This window comes from Ammospiza nelsoni, chromosome 8, assembly GCF_027579445.1.
Source record: "Ammospiza nelsoni isolate bAmmNel1 chromosome 8, bAmmNel1.pri, whole genome shotgun sequence".
Lineage (NCBI taxonomy): Eukaryota > Metazoa > Chordata > Aves > Passeriformes > Passerellidae > Ammospiza > Ammospiza nelsoni.
In genome coordinates, this window is record NC_080640.1 from 37,749,354 (window position 1) to 37,772,012 (window position 22,659).

General features: G+C 41.7%; 1 protein-coding gene across 6 annotated transcripts in view; it reads right to left on the minus strand.

Moving 5' to 3' along the window:
- The window catches only part of CTNNA3 (catenin alpha 3), a 416,298-nt gene that overhangs the window by 97,272 nt on the left and 296,367 nt on the right, over window positions 1-22,659 (minus strand). For all 6 annotated transcript variants that reach the window (XM_059476985.1, XM_059476984.1, XM_059476986.1 and 3 more), the window contains one exon: window positions 2,028-2,228. In XM_059476985.1, the coding sequence (XP_059332968.1) occupies window positions 2,028-2,228 (201 nt within the window). The remainder of the gene's footprint in view (window positions 1-2,027; window positions 2,229-22,659) is intronic.

A 22,659-nucleotide genomic window follows, 5' to 3' on the forward strand; every position in this document is an offset into this window, starting at 1 on the left:
GTTAACTGAGGAGTTTATGGCAGCATAAATACAGAGTTCTCTCCTGGTGAACTTTCCCCTGGCAATCAGCTGGACCTGAAGACCCAGCTGGGATAGAATGGTTTAGGTTACACCTGTGGGCTGCAACCTACCTGCATTTTACCTGTAAGCTGAAAAAGTAAAACAAAACCAAGCAGCCCTCTCAGTTCAACATGTGTTCACTGCAGATCACAAATACAGGTGAAAATGAAAAGTGTGTGTGCCTTTTTTGCCCTCCTATTGAACAATATAAAGACAGTGAATTCTCTGAAGTACTGCAAAGTCATTTAAGATTGTGACCATGCTTGATGTCCCTTGAAACAAGCAAACATTCCAACCACAACCAGTTTTATGCCTCCCTGTCTTCTGCAGATGGACAGGTTCAGGTATATTATATATATTACTGTCAAAGCAAGGCAACAGAACAGAAATCAGTGTCAACTCCCAACATCTTTAAACAGTACTAGCTTCAAGAAAAACAGGCTCAGCTTTTACATGAGAATCTAAATTATGCTTTTCTATGCTGCTTCCCTCTCAGTATTTGTCACAGTACTTCCAGAAATCATGAAGAAAGGAGAGCAGTGTTGAACATTTTTCAATTTTCCTATCAAAATATCAGAAAAAAAGATAAAAACAGGCAAGACTATTTCAAACTCTCCTCATTGTTCTCTTTTGCCACTTCACTGCAATGTCAGTTTACTCCTGTTCACATGAGGGCAGTTCTGCCCTGGACATACCTGAACTTACTAAGAAAGAGCTCAAACAAAATTCCTGCCTTTTCTGGTGGTAAAATGTCAGTTAAATGTAAGGTACTTGACATTTGTTTAGATTGAAAGAGCAAGGAATTAGATCTCTGAGTTCAGGAAGCCAAATCCTATATTCCAGGGACTTGCCAGAAAATCTCTCAGGAGCAGTTTAACTCCCCACTATGAGACTTGCAACCATTTAAAACATGGAAGTACTGGGAATACCATAGATTTTATTTTTTTTTTAAATTAAGTACACATTATGAAAAGCCAGAGACTCATTTATGGAAAACACAGGAACCATTTATAGAACAGTGCAGTTACACCCCCTGTGGCCAGTACAGGCATTTTCCAATACAGGATGCCCTCTGTTTTAATATTATGGAAATGTAAAGGAGACTACTAAACATTTTAGAAAATTTCAAATTTGTTTTGTAAAACGGAAGACTTTTTGGGACATCTGATTACTGCTTAACAGTCCTTAAACTGGGAGCACACACAAATCATGCACGTCTGTCACACTGGTCACAAGTGTTGCAGGATGAAGAGAGAGGCAAGAACGTTGACCTCATGTTCAGAAGGCTTGATTTATTATGTTATGATATATATTACATTATGACTATAATAAAAGAAATAGAGAGAAAGTTCTCAGAAAGCTAGCTAAGCTAAGAATAGAAAAGAATGAATAACAAAGGTCTGTGTCTCAGCAGAGAGTGAGACCCAGCTCTGCCATGAGTGGTCAGTAAATCCAAACATTCACCTGAGACCAATCACAGACCCACCTGTTGCATTCCACAGCAGCAGATAACCACTGCTTACATTTTGATGCTGAGGCTACAGCTTCTCAGAAGGGGGAAAAATCCTAAAGAAAGGATTTTTCACAAAAGATGTCAGTGACACATGTCCTTCTCCAAGTTTGCCTTTCATCTGTTTAGAGCAGGCGTGGTGAGATGCAATGAAGTGGGAAGCTGCTACCTCATTAGTTCCAAGTCTCCAAACAATGCTACATGCATTAAGGACGCCAGTAACGGGGGGATACCATAACTCAAGAAAGCTTACAGAGACTATGTAATTCAAATAAAACATTAAAAATCAGTTTGAACCGCATGGTCTCGTCCTAACTCAACAGCTGGCTGAAAGGAGCCGCCTCGGAGGGAACCATCGGCGCACCCCCGCGCGTTACAGCAGCGCCCGCGGGATCCCCGCTGAGGCAGCGCACCAAGGAAAGGTGACAGGCCGCAAAAGCCCCAAGCTCGGCCTTACCAGCCCCGGAGAGCTGCTGCACGTGCCCCAGCACCCCCTGGGTGTAGGCTCCGGGCTCGTAGTTGTCCATCTCCCCCGCCACGACGTGCGCGACCCGTGCGGCGCGGCCGCGGATGGCGCCGGCGGCGCGGTCCAGGCCCTCGGCGTCCTGCTCCCGCAGCGCCACGATGCAGCGGTTCACGTCCTCCAGGATGTGGCTCTCTGCAAGCACAAGTGGGAAAAATGCATGTGTGTTATGATTGGCTTTTCGCAAACATTCAAATGAATGTTATATGTGTTGTGTTAGAAAGTAATGCTGTATTAATTCTCTTAAGTACTGTGTTAAATATGGTTTTGTGAGAGTCTGTCCAAATTTTCCCTCATCTGCCCCATGATCATCCTTGGGAGACCACTGAAGAGAAGACCCCCCCGTCTAGAATATCTGGCTCTGAAGGAGAAAAGTCACACGCCACGGGCCCTGAGAGCTGAAAGCTCAGTGTTAAGCTATGTTTTCACAGGAGTGTTTGCTGTATGCTAAGAAGAGGACACCATGCCCCGTTTGCAACAATAGCAGCTCTGGAAGCTGTCCCACCCTCGGCCTGGCTGGACTTCTCCTGAGTTTCGGGTGGTCTCCCACAGAAGACCCTCACCTGTTTTACAACCACCGTGACAGACAGACTGAGATGTAAGGAACCTGTCCATCAAGGACTGAGACATGAAACTCCTGAAAGGCCCCTCTGCTCCTTCCAAGGACTGGGACTGACACCCCCAGCCCGGGGGAGGTGTGTGGGGAGGCAAGCTGACTGAAGCAAGATGTTTGCCTGCAGGTTGTGACCACTGAACCAAGAAAACAATGGCTCTCATTTACTGCTGAGAACACGGACTACCTGTTGCATCTGTTCCCTATTGTATCTGTTCCCCCCCACCCTCACAATTTTCAGCAATAAAAACCTCTGAGTTAGCTAGAGCCTTTGAGATCTCCCCAGCATAGCAGGCAGATCCTCGGCTGGACTGCACCAAAGGACTTTGTCTCTGCGTTGGTAGCTATATCCCCTCCCTCTCTCCCTCTCTCTTTCTCTATCTTTTTCTCTCCCTTAATCCCTCTATCGCATTTTTGCTGTGGTTATTTCAATAAAACTGCATTTGATTTGATTATCACTGCAAACCTCCTTGTACCGTGTTGGTTTTTGCACTCAGAGATCATTCCTACGAACCATCAGGGTATCTGTTCACTAGGATGGATCCTGACAGGCTATAAAAATTGTTAAAACAGAAACTATGCTATGTAAGATGCTTTGTTTAACAGAAAGAGCTTGCAGTGAGATAGCAGCCACAGGACACCTAAATCTTTCAGAGAAAGGGAATTTATTGCCTTCTTATCAGAAGAAACAAACTTCTTCCCACCTTGGAGGCGCTGTTAGGATTAGAAGGAAGAAGCTGACACTGACCAGACAGAATCCTGTGCTTGAATGGAATTTATGCACCATGTATGAGGTGTATGAATATGCAACAAGCTGTTGTTCTTAAGGGTTAATCCTTTGTTAACGGGGCTCCTTTTTCGGGCTCGTGATGCCCAGAAAAAGGCACCCAGACGTCCGTAACTTTGTTTTTATTGTCTCATATTTTCCTAATTCAATTTGTCCAAATGATTATTACTCTAATTGTGTTACTATATTTTTTCACCATTTTATTACTATTAAACTTTTAAAAATTTTAAAAACAAGTGATTAGCATTTTTCACAACAAGGACACTGCTTTAGCACCCACCACTCAGGCCCTCACACACTGCTGACACAGCTCAGCAGGCTGCAAACTTACCCTACAAACCTACACTGAGCTGCTGAAAGTTCTCCTACCTTCTACTGATTCCTAGAATTCAAAGGCACTGTAATACTCTCCTATAAGCAAGAGCAACAATCAAATACTGAGTCAGAAAGTGCTATAAAAATAGGAAAACCACAAAAGATTACATACAAATTAAATACTTACAAAATGAATAAAAAATTATTAAATCTGCTACATTATTGTTGAAACCATCTTAAGCCACTGTGACATCTTCCATAATGAGATGAGTCTCCAATGACAAACAACTGCCCAACAACTAAACTAACTTCTTTTACATTGATGCCTTAGGATGTTCATGCTAAATCAAGCTCTGAAGTAAATTATCACCCTTCTATCTTTCTAGATATAAATTTTTCAACTGGCAGTTTGTACTTAGCACACCATTACTTTGACACTCAAATATGTAGAAATGGGGGAAAAACATCAGCAGGAAGGATAAAGACAAAGGAAAAAATATTGATACTACAGACTGGTCCTTATCCAGAGCGTAACAAGCACGAGTAAGGATTCAAATCAAGCTAGAAGACAATAATGTCAAAAACTGCAGAGAGAACAGTTATGTGGTACATTAATATTTACATTTATACAAACAATCCTGAAGGACATACTCCTTTTTTTTCAAGCAAAGTAATACAAATATAAAATTGAACTTACGGTACAAAGGTAGTATCATAAAATATGTCTTTAAATGATAATATATTTACTGCTTTAAAGCTTACATACCTCCTAAAAACTTCCCCATTAGTGCTGGTTCTGAATTTCCTTTCCTACACAGATCTGCAATCTGCTTTGTCTCACAAGAGAGTGTATGACAAGAACATCAGAAGTGCATTTTGTGAAGTCAATAGCTCTGTTCCATCTTCAGAAGCATCAGTGAACCTTCCCTTGCACTAAGCCATGAATTAATTCAGAGCTTACAGATTTCTTGTAAATTCACATGACTGCCATATTGTACATGAGTATTAAATTATGTTTTATGTTATCCAATAAATTAGACAATCACAGTAACTTGGACAGATAAAACACACCATTAGGTAATCCTAATCTACTAACTGGGTCTGGCATGACTACCTTGGGATGCTGCCTATGCAAAAACTCATGAATTCCAGTTCAGTTTATGAAATGGCTGCATCACAAGGTATCTCTGTAAACACAGAATGTCCTTATTCTCTTCAGATAAGAGGACAGAATGGAGAATACAACCACCACTTTAGGGGCCTTGCTGTGAAGAACACACTGCTTTTTGCTGTCCAGCAAAGACAGCAATAAAGGGCTGAATCCTGTGTAAACACAAAGGCAAGGCTCTTCCACGACCTACCAAGCAAAGCCTCCATAATGGAAAATCAGTTACCTGGGTATTTAATACTATATGAATCTCAGGGGCATAAAAAAATAAAATTGCCCATGGTCTCACAGACATAATGTACAAATGAAACACATGGTGTGGAACATTCCCAGTTCCCCAAACTTTCTAAGGGATGGCACAAAGAACACTTTTATGGAACAGCAAACTGGAGGGTGGATGCTCAACAGAAATGGAACTGGACCTGTAGGCATGGCAAGACTCCTTTCAAGCCATTTTAGAACTGAATATAAATTAGACTGTGATGTATGCTCTCAGATACTGTGTGCAAGGACAACCAAGAGGGATACAGATTTTATTAATTTTGTTTTGACCATCCACCTCATACTAGAAAAGCACTGCAAGGTTATCTTGCTCCATCCACCCATGGCCCACGTCAGGGTGTCAGGAAGCCTGCCCAGTGCCATCCATGTGTGTGTGTGTCACCCCTGCCAAGGCCTTGCAGGGAGCCTGCCCAGTGCCATCCATGTGTGTGTCACCCTTTGAAGGCCTTGCAGGGAGCCTGCCCAGTGCCATCCATGTGTGTCACCCCTGCCAAGGCCTTGCAGGGAGCCTGCCCAGTGCCATCCATCCAAGTGTGTCACCCCTGCCAAGGCCTTGCAGGGAGCCTGCCCAGTGCCATCCATGTGTGTGTCACCCTATCAAGGCCTTGCAGGGAGCCTGCCCAGTGCCATCCATGTGTGTCACCCTTTCAAGGCCTTGCAAGGAGCCTGCCCAGTGCCATCCATGTGTGTGTGTGTCACCCCTGCCAAGGCCTTGCAGGGAGCCTGCCCAGTGCCATCCATGTGTGTGTGTCACCCCTGCCAAGGCCTTGCAGGGAGCCTGCCCAGTGCCATCCATGTGTGCCTTACAGGGAGCCTGCCCAGTGCCATCCATGTGTGTGTGTCACCCCTGCCAAGGCCTTGCAGGGAGCCTGCCCAGTGCCATCCATGTGTGCCTTACAGGGAGCCTGCCCAGTGCCATCCATGTGTGTGTGTCACCCTTTCAAGGCCTTGCAGGGAGCCTGCCCAGTGCCATCCATGTGTGTGTCACCCCTGCCAAGGCCTTGCAGGGAGCCTGCCCAGTGCCATCCATGTGTGTGTCACCCCTGCCAAGGCCTTGCAGGGAGCCTGCCCAGTGCCATCCATGTGTGTGTCACCCCTGCCAAGGCCTTGCAGGGAGCCTGCCCAGTGCCATCCATGTGTGTGTGTCACCCCTGCCAAGGCCTTGCAGGAAGCCTGCCCAGTGCCATCCATGTGTGCCTTACAGGGAGCCTGCCCAGTGCCATCCATGTGTGTGTCACCCCTGCCAAGGCCTTGCAGGGAGCCTGCCCAGTGCCATCCATGTGTGTGTGTCACCCCTGCCAAGGCCTTGGCAGCCCAGCACCCACAGGAACCATGGTGAGCTTCTGCCCATCAGCACATGCTGAATAACCACAGCCTCTCACCAGGTTCTGAAGCTCCTCCCAGATGAGCCACTTCACAATCAATAAAACTTTGCTTAACTTCATTTTCCCAAGGCTCAATAAGACGATACATTTGCCTTAGGAGATCTAATAGAAAAGGAACACCACTGATCAGAGTCCAGCTAAGATTGTTTCAGCCTCTATCTTTCTTACTTCCTCCTCCTATAACAAATGCATTAGGTCAACTTTTGATTTTCAGCCAAGGAGCTTACTTCCCCCAAAGCAGAAAAGGAAGATTAGGATGATAGACCATCTCTTTGTCATGAGTCAATGTCTAGCAGAAGAGTTAAGTGTAACAGTGGATTGATAGATGTTTAAGGAAATTGTCAGATTGCCATGGTTGCCAGAGCAATTATCATGAGCAAGTGCACTGCACCTTCTGATTTCCCGCTGGGAGTTTGGTGTTAGTCAAAAATGGGCAAAAATCATATCTCAGCTGAGCTAACCAATGGCTAATAAAGCTGTCTGACAAAGCCATGACTCAGACTGTCTCTGGGACAAAATCAATAGCTCTTCCTCTGCATGTCATCCAAGAAAAAGGCGATGCCCTTCCACTCCACTTGGCACTGATAAGGACTCAGTTGAAGCATTTGAATTAAAGTCTCTCAGCTCAGCTAAAAAAAATTAAATTGTGAACTAAATGGAGACATTATGAAAAGAGAAAAGAAAAATAATTACTAGAAATGTTAAAAATTTAGTACGTAAAGAAGCATTATAAAACTCAACTTGGTCTCCTGAAGACAAGACAGAAAATACAACATTCCCTTTCTGCAAGACCTAAACCATAAAATTAGAAATCTATGCAGAGACAGTCTAGCCAAAAAATGATTTCTATCTTTTCCCATCTGTTGACATGATAAAATGGGAAGCACAGAAACTTTGTACAAAAAGTCAGCTTCCTTTCAGATAACTCCTATTCCCCAGGCATGGTACCTCAGAGTGTTCATCAGAAAAGGATTCCAAGTTTTCCAATAAAGGCACTATCCAGCACAGCAAAAGACACTCCCACAGACTCATAATGCTTTGATGAACTCCAGAAAGATATCTGACATCAAATAAATGGTAAGAACATCCATCCTTAGATTTAGCAAATTCCAGTGCCAAAGTTAAGAGAACTTAAAGCCATTAAATGGAAAGTGCAAGTCCCAGCATACAACTCCCTGTTACCATCTTTCTTGCATTCAGACAGAAAAAAAACCCCAAAAAACTCAAAACAAAAAAACCCACCCCAAGTTAATCTAATTCCCACCTTTTTGCTACATACTGAAGTTCAGACAATGCCCAAGGCTAAATTTCCATCAGCAATCTTATGAAATAGATTTTCTTGGCACTTGCAGCTCTTTTAATAAAATACCTATATCTACAAGCAAGACACTGTCTTAGTCACTACTCAGAAATAAAATCACCAGTAATCACTTAATGTCCAAAGTTCCTGGCAATTTCAAGTGAAGAATTTTTAAATTAATAGAAAAGTACAGAAAAATAATTACTTAGAACAAGGAAAACACATATCCTTTGTTCTCTAATTGTATTAGCTAAACAGTCTTCATCTGCCAAATCTAAGAAACAAAATGAAAATTTCTAATATTTTTTCTTGATGCTCCATCTGACAACTCTGTCATTCTGTCTCACACCAAGGGTGGCAGCAACTGATGCAGACAAGTGGGCACAAATGCTGCTGTTTGTAGGTGCTAGAGAAAATTAATTTATTATTCCCTTTGTGGCAGACTCTTTCAGCACTATTTAACCACAACCTCCCTCAGCAAAGGGCATTGTGATGCCAAGAAAGACCAAGCACATACATGAGAAGGCTCCTGAGCTAACATGCGTGCCTCATGTTAATGGGACAGATTTTCCTGAAGGAATATGCCTACAAAATTTGACAGAGAGCTCCAGGAAACAGCAGGCTAACTTGCAAAAAAGGTAAAATCTTAGAGTATCCAGTACACCATGGAACATAAGACAGAAATATGGTGTCTGTCTCTAACAGTGAGCTGGAGGCTGCAAGCCCAAAGCCAGAAGACAACAGAAGAAAAAGGATGGGAGATGAGTGAGGAGAGAAAAGAGGGAATAGCACAAAGGTACCCCCTAGGCAATGTTCTTCAGGATCTATCATGATCTGTGCAAGCCCCTCCAGATTATTTTTCAGGGAAAAGAGACATAATACTTCATGTTTTTAGAAACTTCAACCTGCAGTCTGAAACACTGCCTTCCCTTCTGTTCCCAGAAAACACTAACTGAAGTGTGTATTTCTTCCCAATTTTACCTTAGGGCAAACAAAGCATTGATTGAGTTGGCAGCTTCTCCTTAAGGTTTATTTTCATTCACATATGCATGAATGAATCTAAAATATCAGTATCTAATCTCATGAATGCTAAAAAAAAGCACAAAAAAAACTTCACAGAAAAACCCCATCAACAAAACAACCCAACCTACACAGTAAAACCAAACCCACCCAAAATTCTGTGCCACATCACCACCAAAACAGAAGTACAAAAATATGTCTTAAGTATCTACTAATTACAGAGCTGGCAGCCAAAAATTATCAGTTTAACTAGCTGATAAAGGCTTCAGATTACAGGAAATTTCTCTCCCTGCATGAGTGAGAATCCTACAGTAACATTAATCCTTTCCAGAGCTTGATGTCTTTCTCTCATTTCTTTTAACATGACTACAATAAGGTTTGACTTGAGATGCTAACTGCTTCTGCTTCATTCCTTGCCCTCCATTTCATGGGCACAAAATTCAGCCTGCAGACAGGTTTCTGCATTGTCAGCTTCCCCACTGAGCATCCAGGACCTTGGGGAAATGAAGGAAGCACCAGCTTAGACTCCCAGCATGTTTCAGTGCCTCTCCTCCCCTAAAGCTTCACACAAGGCAAGCTCAGAGAGCTCTGCCAGCAGGGAAGGTCCCTGCAGAAGCACCCAGGGCAGCCTGGACCCAGTGAGGATCTGTACAGAGCACGGGCAGACACGAAGCACGAGAACACTGGGACAGGACAGAGATAAAGGGAAGCCAGGAAAAGTGAAAATGTCAACATATCCAACTGGGCAGGGGTCACTGCTCCATGTCCAGACTTCAGCTGTCCCCTGGGCACTTCCCCCAGAAACATGCAGGGTGACATGAGCTCGTGGAGCTTGGCCCCAGCCCTCCCAAACACACCCTCCTTGTGTCAGCTGAAGAAATTACTGATTTTAGGGCAATCCTCCTCATCCTCCTCATGCACATCTAAAGGTCTGCAAGGACCTGGGCCTCGGGGGTGCCCATTTCTCTTCTCTGGCTACAGTCACCTAAGAATCTCAGCTCAGCTTATATTCTAAACTTACAGGAGATGGTTCATACTTCCCCTCAACAATGTGCACAGGCAACACTGAATTTTTAATGTATTAATACTCTGTAACATGCTGCTGGCTCTGTAGGACCAGAAGGGAAAAAGAAGGAATTGGAAATGGACAGGAGAAGAGGAGACAATGGAGAGTACATACAACAGAGCATTCTTGTTTAATCCTTAGAAATCACTCTAACCAGAAGCTGTGTTTGCAATATGCCCTCCTGCTCCTTTCCAACTGCTACTAAATTCCAGAATGAACACAGCAAATTTTACTCAGACTAGTCATGTCTCAGCTATGAACCTAGGCAATTGTAATGTTGATAACCTAGCTAATCATGATCTTAATAACAACTTTCTCCTAGAACAGCATTCTCTTCACCAAAGCAGCTATAACCAAAACCAGTGAATTTCTTCCAAGAGAGTAATTTACCTTCTTAACAAATGCATCCTTCAACTTCTTGAAGTACAATGGAACAAACCCCTTCGACCTTCATTTGACCACATTAACCCTGATAACAGTGAGCAGAAAGCCACTGGGCCACCATGAGGCAGCAAACCTTCTTGTAGGAAAACTAGACTGGAAACCTTGTTCTGTCTCAGCTCCAGCAAAGAGACTGACTCTCCAATGTGCAGGTATTTACATCAGAATTCTCAGGCTACAGGCTATTTACATCTGAATTCTAGGCCACCTGGTCTAGCTGATGCTTTCCCTGCCCAAGGCAGGGGTCTGGAACCAGATGGGTTTCAAGGTCCCTTCCAGCCCAGACCACTCAATTCTACAATCTCCTAAATCTGCCCACAAATGTGGGGATTGACAAACAGTCCCCATTTCCTCTTCCATAGCAAGGCCTACTTCAACTAACCTGCTTTATACACTCAGCTTTGCTTAATTGCTCCAAAAAGTAGCTAATATTGTATTAGGAGTAAATATTTCATTTAAAGTGCTTCCAGACAGATTCAAGAAGCTCTGAGGTAATCAGCATACATCCTTCTCCTCTGACAATGCTTTTTAGGTATTTAAATTTTAGTGAATGCAGAATACTAGAAAAACATTGCCACATAACCTTAATTCTGCATTAACAGGTTAATTGTCTCTGGCTTTTCACTTCTGGGAGGCTGGTGAGTGAACAGTAACAGTGAAAATGAAGCTGCTGAGGACTGGGGTGGGAGAGATGGGGAATCACTGCCAGGATAATGGAATTCACCAGAATAAAGAACTCAGAGAGGTTGTTCTTGGTCTGAATAGAACGCAGACAAAGCTGTGAGCAGCAGGAAGGACTAGACCTGCACATCCCTTCCAACCACAATGGATGTAGGATTCTGTGACAGAGAGGGAAGCGCAGTAAGAACTGCCAGCCAAAGGGAGCAGGGGCACACCAGACTCCCCAGATGACTGAACACACCTCTCCCACATCAGCAAGGCTTTTACTGACTCTGACACACAATTGTTCAGAACATTTCCCACTGACTGCCAGCCTTTACTCAGACTTTGCTTTTCAGCTTGTTATCTTAGACATAATAATTACTTTTCATTCTTCATTTTAGCTACTGGATAATGGAGAATTATTTGCCTTACAAAATTCCGTCACATTTTCCCTTACTACGTGCCAGCCAGCTCAAAAAATACACAGGATAACCATTTTCTTTATACTCAGCCTGGGCCTGTTCCCTTCATTTCCACCACACAGCACAGCCAGAGCATTCATTATCCTCCTCAGAACGTTCCCTCTCAAAAAACACAGCAGACAGTTTCCCTTTCTGTCACTTTTATAAACCTCAGGTGAAAATTCTGGGAGGATTCTTTTTGCAGGAGATGAACTACAGAACAGGAGAGACTTTTCCTGGCAATTTGATCCTTTGTTTCTTCACTGCCATTAGTTTTGCAGCAGCCTGCTGGAAATGTCTGTGGGAGAATTCTGAACTAAGGACAGCATTCTCCTTCAGCATATAAGCAGAGGACTGTGTCCCCCAAAAATGCTCCATAAGCCCTGGTTTGTCTTTTGTGCCTCACCTGCCTGCCCAGTTTCAAAGCAGAGTTACTCAGAAACCCAATTAACTAAAGCAGATAGAAACGACAGGAAAGGGAAAAAAGGAAAAAAAAAGGAAAAAAGGAAAAAAAAAAGGAAAAAAGGAAAAAAGGAAAAAAGGAAAAAAAGGAAAAAAAGGAAAAAAGGAAAAAAGGAAAAAAGGAAAAAAGGAAAAAAGGAAAAAAGGAAAAAAGGAAAAAAAGGAAAAAAGGAAAAAAGGAAAAAAGGAAAAAAGGAAAAAAGGAAAGTTGTATTCTCAGTGCCACGAAAGTTGAGATTCAATTTTCCATATCATTTGCTCTGCCAAAAGAGGAGAACAGAAATCTGCACTTTACTGCCCTAGGTGAAATATGAGCAGGCCCTAAACAGGGCATAAATAAGTTTGTTTTCTGCCCTTCTGTGACTGGCAAATGGAAAATTTATTTTGCTTTCTAAATTCTGCATTCAGAATCCAAATCTAGCTAAAATATTGCCTAACTTCATGAAAATATCTCTTAAAAACTCAGAAAGGCCTTGATAAATCAAAAATCTTTAGGTCTAAAATGGCAAAAGCAATGATCTCTGAGTAAAGGATTATCTGAAGGAATTACACTGAGACTTAGCTCATTGGAAAGAAGTTGTCTTTGGAGCAGGGGAATAACTAGCCAGATTACAGGGAAACAGTTCATAGCACCTATTTTACAAATCAGTGCATAGCTGATAACCCAGTTCATCATTTCACAGCACATGCTACAGAATGAAGGGCTGGCAACCTTCCCAGTCTGGACCAAACAGCCTAAGAAGAAATTTGCAATTACCAGAGAATATTCATTGTCTGTCTTTGCATCAGCTGGAAGGTTTGGACAATTTGTTACCTTCAAAAGATTTCATTTCCTCAGGTGGGGAGAGGGGAGAATTAACAGACATGATAATATATCATCTATTTCCTTCTGCAAGATCAGGGGTGTAAAACTGGAGAGCTTTGTGTTACCTGCTTCACAGTGTGAGCAACAAAGCAGACTCTTCTGTTAAATGCTGGCTATTTCATTGGTCTATAAAATATTGTTAAAAGATCCCAGCCATCTGCCACTCTTAGATAATTGCTCAGGTGAAAATTCTGACTTTATGATGATATTCTCTTGTTACAGCTTTGTACCTGCTATAGTAAGCAGCTGGTCAACACCTATAAATATTTTTTTACAACAACCAGGGCACAGAGGAACAAGTGTTAACAGAGAAAAAGCATTTCACTGACAAGAGACAATTGGAAACTCTCAAGTCCCCCTTACAAAAATGGTAACATCTAAGCTGTGACAAACTTATCAGTTTTCCTGGTGAATACTCCTCTGCACATCCGGTTGTTTGCTCTTGAGAAGTCACCTCTCACTTGCAGAGAGAAGCTGCCCCTTCATTAGATCAGCTTTCCCACTGAAGTCTAAGCTGGTACCATTTTTGCTCTTGGTGGAGGACAGGTGCTCTGGTTTGTTTTCAACTTGTTTGGGTTTCAGAGCACCTAAGTCTGGGAGGTGTGTTGGAAGTTTGCGACACAGCCATCCACCAAATTTCTGGGACCAAACCTGAGCTATCTGCTAAACTTACAGGCAACAGAAGTCAGGGCATAAGTCACACTTGGTGCACCCCACATACTCAATTAGCACTCTGATTTCACACTTGGTTTTTTCTCCCCCAGGTCCCAGCTTTGCAGCAAACAAGCACATGTCCTATCCAAAGGCAGGCTGCCTTTGGGTTATCAAGAAATCCTCATTTGAATGCTCCTGCTTGATAACAGGCTCACAAGAGGGGAATCAGCTCTTGCTCATCTTGTGCACATGTGCAAATCTGTTTGCTCATGTTTCATTTTGAAAGGACAGATTGGACATGCTGCTTCCAGTAATAAAGCACACTCCAGTTTCAGAACTCCAACACAGCTGGAACCCGCTCTCCCAGATAAGGATTTTGTGCCTTGTTCTTGAAACAGAGTCCTGCATTCTGCACCACAGCAGCACTGTCACATGGAACTCCTAACACCATTGACCAAAATCTTCCCTTACCATTTGGTTGTGCTTTTGTTCATACCAGTTCTTGGGAACACTTGTGGATGTTTCCAGTAGGCCTCATTACAAAAAGCAAGCAAATCAATTCCTGCAAAGCTTCACAAAACCATTAAAAGCTACTGCCACAGCTGCAGCTGGAAAGCCATTAGCAAGCAGCCTGTTGGGAAATAAACACACAAAAATTAATCCAAATCTGCATCAAACCCATGCATCTTAGACCATGCTTCAAAGGCTGCCAAATCCCATACAAAGTGAATTCCAAATGCATCAGCCTTCTAAACTTTTTAGGAAGGTACCAGTAGGTTGCAAAGCTCGTGATGAGAAATGAATCTCGCAGCTAACAAAGTCTCAGCTCCAAATTACTGAAAGAACAGAGCAGGAATTCAATATGAAATTTCAATTCCAAGTCCAGTGTTGAACTGCACCACCCAGCTCTTTAGTCCTGCTCACTTGCTCAGTGACTTCATGCATCCCATTCACTCTTACCCCTCTACAGCTCTCCAAAAGTTCACCACTAAAATGTTCCCATAACCTCACTAACAAGTGCAGAAAATCTTGGTTTAGTAAATAATAAATTTGAATAGCAGGTTTTCATGGGACAAGGCCTGCCAGAATGGTTCCCAAAATGAGCCTGTGACCCATGGTCAGATCCAGTGGCAGGACCTGACAGACCTGACCAAGCAGTCCCTAAGAACACAGCCACTGCCAAACAAGTGTAACACACTGTCATGTTTGCCCTTGAGCCTAGGCCAGGAGTGCTGCAAGAGCAATCTGCATTTAAATCAGTGTACCAGGACTGCAAGCTACTTCTGAGGCAAGGATATGGAATATGGGTATTGAAGGGAAGCTGGAGACAGTGCAAGACTTTCAATTAAAACAAAATGGCTACCATGACATCAACAAATCTCCCAGAAGAAGACATTCCTCTGAAAATAAACCTGAAAATTATTCCAACTGTCCATTGTGCCATGCAGCATTTCAAGTTCTATTTATCTTAATAACAGAGTAAGGGAAATGGATGACTGTGGTGAGGTGGCTGGGAGGAATCAGGGCAATCAGAAAGCTGCATGTAGTATTTCTGCTGGCAAACTGGTATTAACCACTGTATCAAAGAGAACAGAGAGACAGGAATACTGCATAATTAAGAGCCCAAGCAGCCCCCTAGAGCAGGAAGCTGTGCATCACAAACTGGAGGCCCCAGTGCAGAGTGAGATAAGCACTGCAGCTGGTAACTGTACACTGCATTTCTAAAAGGCTTTCAACTGCTATTCCCAGAGAGCTCTGAGATGGCACAGGATAAATGACAGATTTACTGGTGTTACTTCTCACAAAAGACAAAAGAAGGGGCAGAAACAAGCAGACAGTCTTCCCAACTCTGTAAGGCAGCATTCCACAGGGATTGGCTCTGAAATAGTGTAATTCAGTGCTTTCAAAAGCAATATAAAAGGAGAGTCCTGAAGTAATGAAGGAGGGAATTTTTCTTGTCTTTTCTCATTGCAGGCAGTCAAAGCTGACAACAAAGAACTGAAGATGGTATCACAGCACCAAGTGATCAGTGAATTAAGCAAACCAGTTCAATGTCAATGAACTCAAATGTGCAGTGAAAAAAACCCTAAGCCTATGCAAAATACTGCCCTATAAATTAGTTACTACAGTTCAGCCTAGAAATTTCTGAAGTTAATGAAGAAAACTAGAAGCATGCTAGCTCAACAGTAATTAAAGGCAAATAATGCTGTGATTTCCCAAAGAATACCTGATAGTAAAGATAGATCTAAGATGCTGCAAATAGTTCTTGTCCTTACTTGCATTTAAAAATATCCATTTTAGTAAGGAGCACAACTAAACCTCCTACTCCTCCACAAGATACCTCCCTACATTGTTGAAATGACAGCATTATAATGTTATGGAAGAAAAGGAGTTTAAAAGAAAGAGCAGGGAGAAGCAGAGGATATTCCCAGCAAAGGCAAAGCATTATGATGGCTTTGGCAGAATTTCCAGGTGGGTCATTAAGGGCTAAGAGCTGCACCAGCAAAAACAAACTTTGCATGCTCAGTGATGTGCAGATCCAGCTCCTAGTACTGATAAAAAGGGGAAAATCCACAGCCATTTTCTTACAAGCAAGCTGAGAACAGTGAAGAGGGAGCTTGACCATTTTAAGTTTAGCAAATTCATCTTTATCCTGAAGCACATTACAGTCAGGCTAAACAAACCTGATACAGAAGTTATTGAAACCCACAGTTTCATTTACCTTCCTATTGGAACTGTGATTAAGTGCATACATCTCTACTCAGATTCTTATGTTTATTCTCCTACAAAAAGCAAAGCATGGTGTTTTGCTAGTGCAGCACCAGCAGGCCAGGATGACAACACTGAATTTCATCTAAGTCTCTGAATAGCATCGTGTTGGTTTGGGCTTTTTCCCCATGATCTCCATAGCTATGCTAAGGGCAAATCTGTAATTGGCAATTTTTGTGAGGAATTCATCTGTAAAATGCTACATGGACTGGAAAAGCGGTAATAAACTAAACCAGAACTTTAAACCATTGATGGAAAACAAATTATATCAAGAGAGATAAGCAAGACAGAAATCTGAATCATTCCCTTACTCCTTGCCCATGTATTTACAGTGTATTTTGCAGTTTGAGTGACTTCAACTGTCCACATTGCCATCTTAGTGACTACAACTGCCCCAAGTGATGTGAAACAGAGCTGGTCAACATCCAAAACTTAATGCTATTCATATTTCCATGCTGAGACCTGGCCTTTCCATACACAGAAGTGCTACTCATCAAGTGGTGTTTTTTTAACATAATAAAATGTGCAGCAATGTCACAAAGTTAAAAGGGTGATCTTGGCTCTACAAACAAGCCCTACTAGGGAGCCCCTTAGATGTCTCCATCTCAGAGTCCAGACCAAGAGCATTTCAGTAGCCACAAAGATGAAAATTACTGCATTATTACACTGTCTAATCTGATTAGCCCTGATTACACCCAACACTTTGTATTTGACTTGAGCAGAACTGTGTATTTTGACAAAAAACAAGTGACCAGTAAAGCACATAAAGCTGTGCCTGCAGAAGTGCAAACTGCAGAAACCTCAGCCCCCCACCTCCCATAATGCAGGCTTGGTGTAGCTGTTCAGCATGATGGGCACTAACATGCATTCCTGAATCACTGAATAAAGCCACAACACAATAAAGTGCATCAAAAGAAAAAGGCAGAGATGTCATACACTGTTTGCAAGAGGCTACCCTAAATTAGCAGACACAGCATTAAAGTTTTACAGCCTTACCCACACATACTGGCATCTTGCAGAAGGATTTTTCAGCTGCTTTTAATGAGAAAAGGAGGAAGGAAAGATGCTAGAAGTTTTAGAATATAAACTTCAGAGGAAAGAAATGAGAAGATTTTGGGGTGGGAGAGGAAGGAAATGAGACCTTTTCAATGGAAATGCACACTACTAAAGAACCGAGCAAATTTAGGAATAAATCAAAGAATCACTTGTAAAATCGTTTCTAAACTTCAACACTGGATACAACCTTTCAGAACTTTTAACCTGAACTTCAGCAGCTGGCTTTAAATAAATTTCTAAGCATATCTTAAACTTCCAATGGAGTAAGAGAAGAATTAGTAGGGATGGACAGGCTTTTCCAGAGTACTACCACTTTAGTTTGGACAGTTTGCTGATGTGTGACCATCAGTGGGAGCCATCACAGATCCTAAAAAGAAGCAGAACTACTGGGCAGCAGACACAATGAACAGAGGAGAATATGTTAACCACCTCTGCTGCTCTGCACCCTCCTCTCTCAAACCATCAGAAACTAAGGAAAATTAAGCTATTTTAACTTGAAGTTTGCTGGTTTTGTTGCTAACTAGAGTTTTATACTAAAACCCCAGAGCTTTCTCCTCCCTTCAACTGGAACAAAAAGATATTAACACCCCCTTCATACCTTGGCCTGCTTCCATCCTGCCTGCCTGCCTCCTATGGCAACTATAAATTATTCTTTCAGATTACCTGAGGTTCTGGGAAAAAAAAAACCCAGCACTGGGTAGACTGACAGAATCATGGATAAATGAGTATGATGCCATTAACAGGACAGGCAGCATCAAGAAAGTTATTTCTAAAGAATACCTTTGTACAGAATGTGACACTGAATAATGAAGAACAGCTCAACAGCAGAGTAACTACCAGAGGGCAGAGATAAGGAAGGCTGTGTGATATTCAGGAACATTATAAAACCTGCAAGAGTACTTCCACGTCATTGCATTTAGGGATGTGAAAAGGCAGAGGAACTAAACAGACATGAGGAGATTTTTTTGAATGACTGATGCAAAGTAATTTCGAAGAAATAGAGGAAAGGTCTGCCTCTATTGCACAAAATTGGATAATGCTACAGAACTGCTACATATTTGACAAAACCTAGCCACCAACAGGAAATACATCAGACCGGAAAACCAAGGGGAGAATTAATAACATATTCTGTCAGTCTAATCTCAGCAAGTGTTTTCTGCATTTATGACAGAATGACTGCACCATCCAGAACAAGCAGTCACACTCTCTCAAAATGAGCTTCTCTTGTCACTGAGTACCAAAGAAAAACAAGGGAGAGTAAGCTTAGGAAATGTATTCAGCTGGAGATGGAGCAAGAAATGCTCATCAGACTTGGTAAAAAAAAATAAATGACCTACTTTTCTTAAAAAAGTTATGATTCTTAACAAACACTGGCTTGATACAAATGCAGAGACAATGATATGAAAAGCCTGCAACTGTCTAATTCAAGGTCTCGTAAGGATGAAGTGTGGTAAGACTGACAAGAGCTCAGTGCAATCAATGGTACCTGAGCCCAGGAGAACACGAGTGAAGAACTGCACGAGCTCCACTCAGTGTTTTACACCATCAGTCACAAACAGACATTAACATAAAGCCTACAAAGAACACCAACTATATACACAGGAATACAGCTGAGACACTAAAGTCCATCTCATGTAGCTCTTCCAAAGAATGCAACAAAACCCAAAAGTAACCCTTAAAGCCTGGACAGGCTGGAGAAGAACATTACGGAACAGAAAGTGACTTCTGTGCAATCCAGCCAAGAATTAGCACAAACCAACCAAGAGGTTTCTGTCAGGATCTTTTCTAAAAGCGCTCAACTGGTTTAGTAGTACACAGAAATAATGAAGCACTGGGTCAGTGCTTCCTTCTCTAGCCCCATTCTCCATCCTCCAAAAAAAAATCTTCTGGAAATATACTTACATGAATCTACTCTTAATTGGTGTGACTCAGAAGAACTTCATTCTTCTCTCAGTGATGCAAGCAGGAGAAGGGATTTGTCAAGCAGACTTTTTCACATTTTATTGCAGTAGATTAATACTAGTTGTGTTGCATTGCTTAAGATTTGTTGTACAATAACAGCTAAGACCAAATTCAAACCAAGATATGGACCACAAATAACTGGAGAAGTCTCAAACTGAATTTCTGCAGGAAATTGGAAGTTTGCCCTGCTCTGCACAAGATGTTTTAGTTGAGAATCTTCAGCGCTCTCTTCTAATCCTTGTTAGTCTTTAATTCTGCTTCTCCATTCTGCTATTTGATACATGCTACCCCACATGGTGACAAAGTCCCCCTGAGCCACTCCTTCCTAATCAACCACTGCAGTAGAAACTGCAGCAGCAGCAGCAGCTGGGGCTCCACATGTGGGGCTGTAAAAGTTGGGGAAAGAAGTGAAGCTGGGCATTTGCTCCCTCTCTGTGATGGTAAATTCAAAAACAGCCCTGTGGATAAAATACATAAGGTAGGTTCTTTTTCCTGATTATTTTTGCTGGTGTTTAACTGAGAAATCTTCACTGAAATCAAACAAAAATGAGAAATCTTCACTGAAATCAAACAAAAGCAGTCAGAAACATGGTCTCTTAGCTGATGTGGATGGCCATAAGAGTGTTTGCACCCACAAAAAGGATTTTCTCCAACAGCTTTACTCTGACATCCAGTCTTTTGCTGCTTTCCTTGAATTCAAGGTTCCTGATGGCAAAGGTTTACATTAAAAGGCAACTTTTGTTCTAACATGGTGGCATCATACTGTTTCCCACCATGCTAGGAAAAAATACCTTTTAGGTTGCAAGGGAAAGACTACAAGACTGGAAAAAATATCTAGCTTGCATGATTTTGGACTTTTCAAGAATTCCCTGCACATTGCACATTTCACATTTGGAGTGCAATCTTCTCTACTCCATTTGGTGGGAGAAACGTGGAAGATTCCCCAGGATCTGCTCTGAAAGCCTGCCCATCACCCCAGAACAAGAGTACCACAGGAAAGTGAACTATGGCTCTTGTCCTGCTTGTCAGGAGTCACTGATTGGTCCCAATTCTTCAGAAAGGAGAAAACAAAAATCACAAGTCCTGAGAATTTAGTACATATAAACACACTTCAGATCTTACCTATATGGTCCTTGCAAAAGTTAATTCTGGGACTAAAAGATCCAAGCCTTTTCTTACCATTTTTCTAACACATGACAAAATTGAAATACTTAATAATTGCAATTAGCCTGTCATTGCAATTACACACCCTCATCAGGAGCAGAAAACATACACACAAAGGAAGGAAACACTGACATTTCAGATTTTCTACCTACACCCACTAGGTTTACTAAGGCAGTTTCGAATAAAAGAGTATTAAAATAACACAGAAGAATCAACATTAGGAAATGAGCCTCAAAGTCTGTTTCAGGCTAATTGTATGAGAGAGAAGACACTACGAGTCAGCTTACAAGAGCAGAGGGTTGAGGATAAAACTTCACATTTACTACCATGAATGCAATTACATGCAGAACAAAACTGGTTTCCTGGAAATTCATGCATCAAATGCAACAGCACATTTTAATTTATTAATCTGTAACTTCACATCATCATGATAAATGGATGACAGTAATTTTTTAACTTAATGTCAGTGGGTTGTAAAGATTAACACCCACATTCTTCCTTGCATAAATTAACTATCCAAAACTGATAGGCTGAGACTGATTCTCTGTTCCTACAAGGTGTAACAAATCTATGAACAACAGTATCATAATTTATAGTGTTCCATAATTACAATGACTTTTTTTTTTGCACAAGTCATTAACTCTTGCTTTCCTTTAGAAGGAACAGACCTCCACTACAACTCTTTGCAATCAGACCTCTTTTTCACTTGCAAAGACCTGATTTAATCTTTTTTTTGTTCTGTAGTGCTGTTTTCCTTTGATTATAGTACCATATAACCGGCAACAACAAAACACAACTGAAAAAAAAATCCATTTTCAAGAAGATGCATGAATCTGAAAAGTAAAGACCAATACACAGAAAAAGAAGAGCGGCATTTTGTTTATTATTAGATGTCATTTCTAATATTAAAAACAAACAACAACAAAACAAAAAACCAAAACAAACAAAACAACAACAAAGAAAAAACAACCAACCTTCCAAATGCTCACAATTCTCCTTCCCTGAGTGCCAGTGGGACAGGTAGGATTGTCAGAAATGACTGACCTCTCAATCAGTCTGAGAAGAAATTTAAAATTAACTTTGAAGGAGGCAATTCTCTTGTGTGATGCAGAGTTCTGAATCACCAGCACCAGCAGGGAAGGTGTGTTTACTGTATTTCCTAAAAAGTGTCCTGTAACTCTGGATGCAATTCTGACTGCAGGATTCATTCTTTCCCCCCACCTGCAAACTCAGCAGCTCCAACTCTCATGAGTGAGGAGCTGGCATGCCAGCACAGCACAGAACCTGTTCTGAAAGCAATCTGCTATTTAAAGAGGCATTTCTTGCCCAGAATGCCCATGTTGGCATGAGATGTACAATGCTAACTCCTGTAGAAAAACCAGGGCTGTTAAATACCAGGTCTGGAATTCTCTTGTCTCTAACACAATGCAAAATCCTCAAAGCACATTGCCTTCCCCAGTTACTGAGTCATTTCCAAGAAAGGGCAGATACCATCTCCTATTCCACTTCTGACCTTTCTGTTTAAACAGAGCAGTGTGTGAATGTTTTCATCCCCCAGAACACAGCAATGGTGCTGATACCCTGAGGAGTAAACCAAGTGTGGGTTGCACTGCTCCTTACAGTTACTCCTAATAATTACTGCTTTGTACATGAACTAGGAAAAAAATCCTTCCCAAAGCAAACAGGTGACATTGCCATAGAGAAACATCTTCTCAACAGAGCCCTTAAGAACAAGCATGACACTTGAAGTTTAAACAAATTAAATTAACATGTGCCAAAGGGCTCTACCAAAGCTTACAGAAGATGTTCTGCACACAATTTAATGGAAATACAGCAATGTTTACCTTTCTTGGACTTCATGGCATGTAGGCCTACACATCAGCGCTACCTGAATTAGTTTCTGCTTTTACTTACTGTGAAATAGTCAATCATTTAAATGTGTTCAACTAAAGAATATAAATACACTAAAAAGCCAGAAATCTTCTCTGAAATGAGCAGCTGCCCAATGACAGATTTTTCTTCTACACAATTATTATTGGAATGTCTAATTTTATTCTTCAAGTCCAAGAAATTTTGGGAAAAAAAAAAAAAACAAACTGAAATGTGCTATTTTAATGAATCATAGCTGTATAG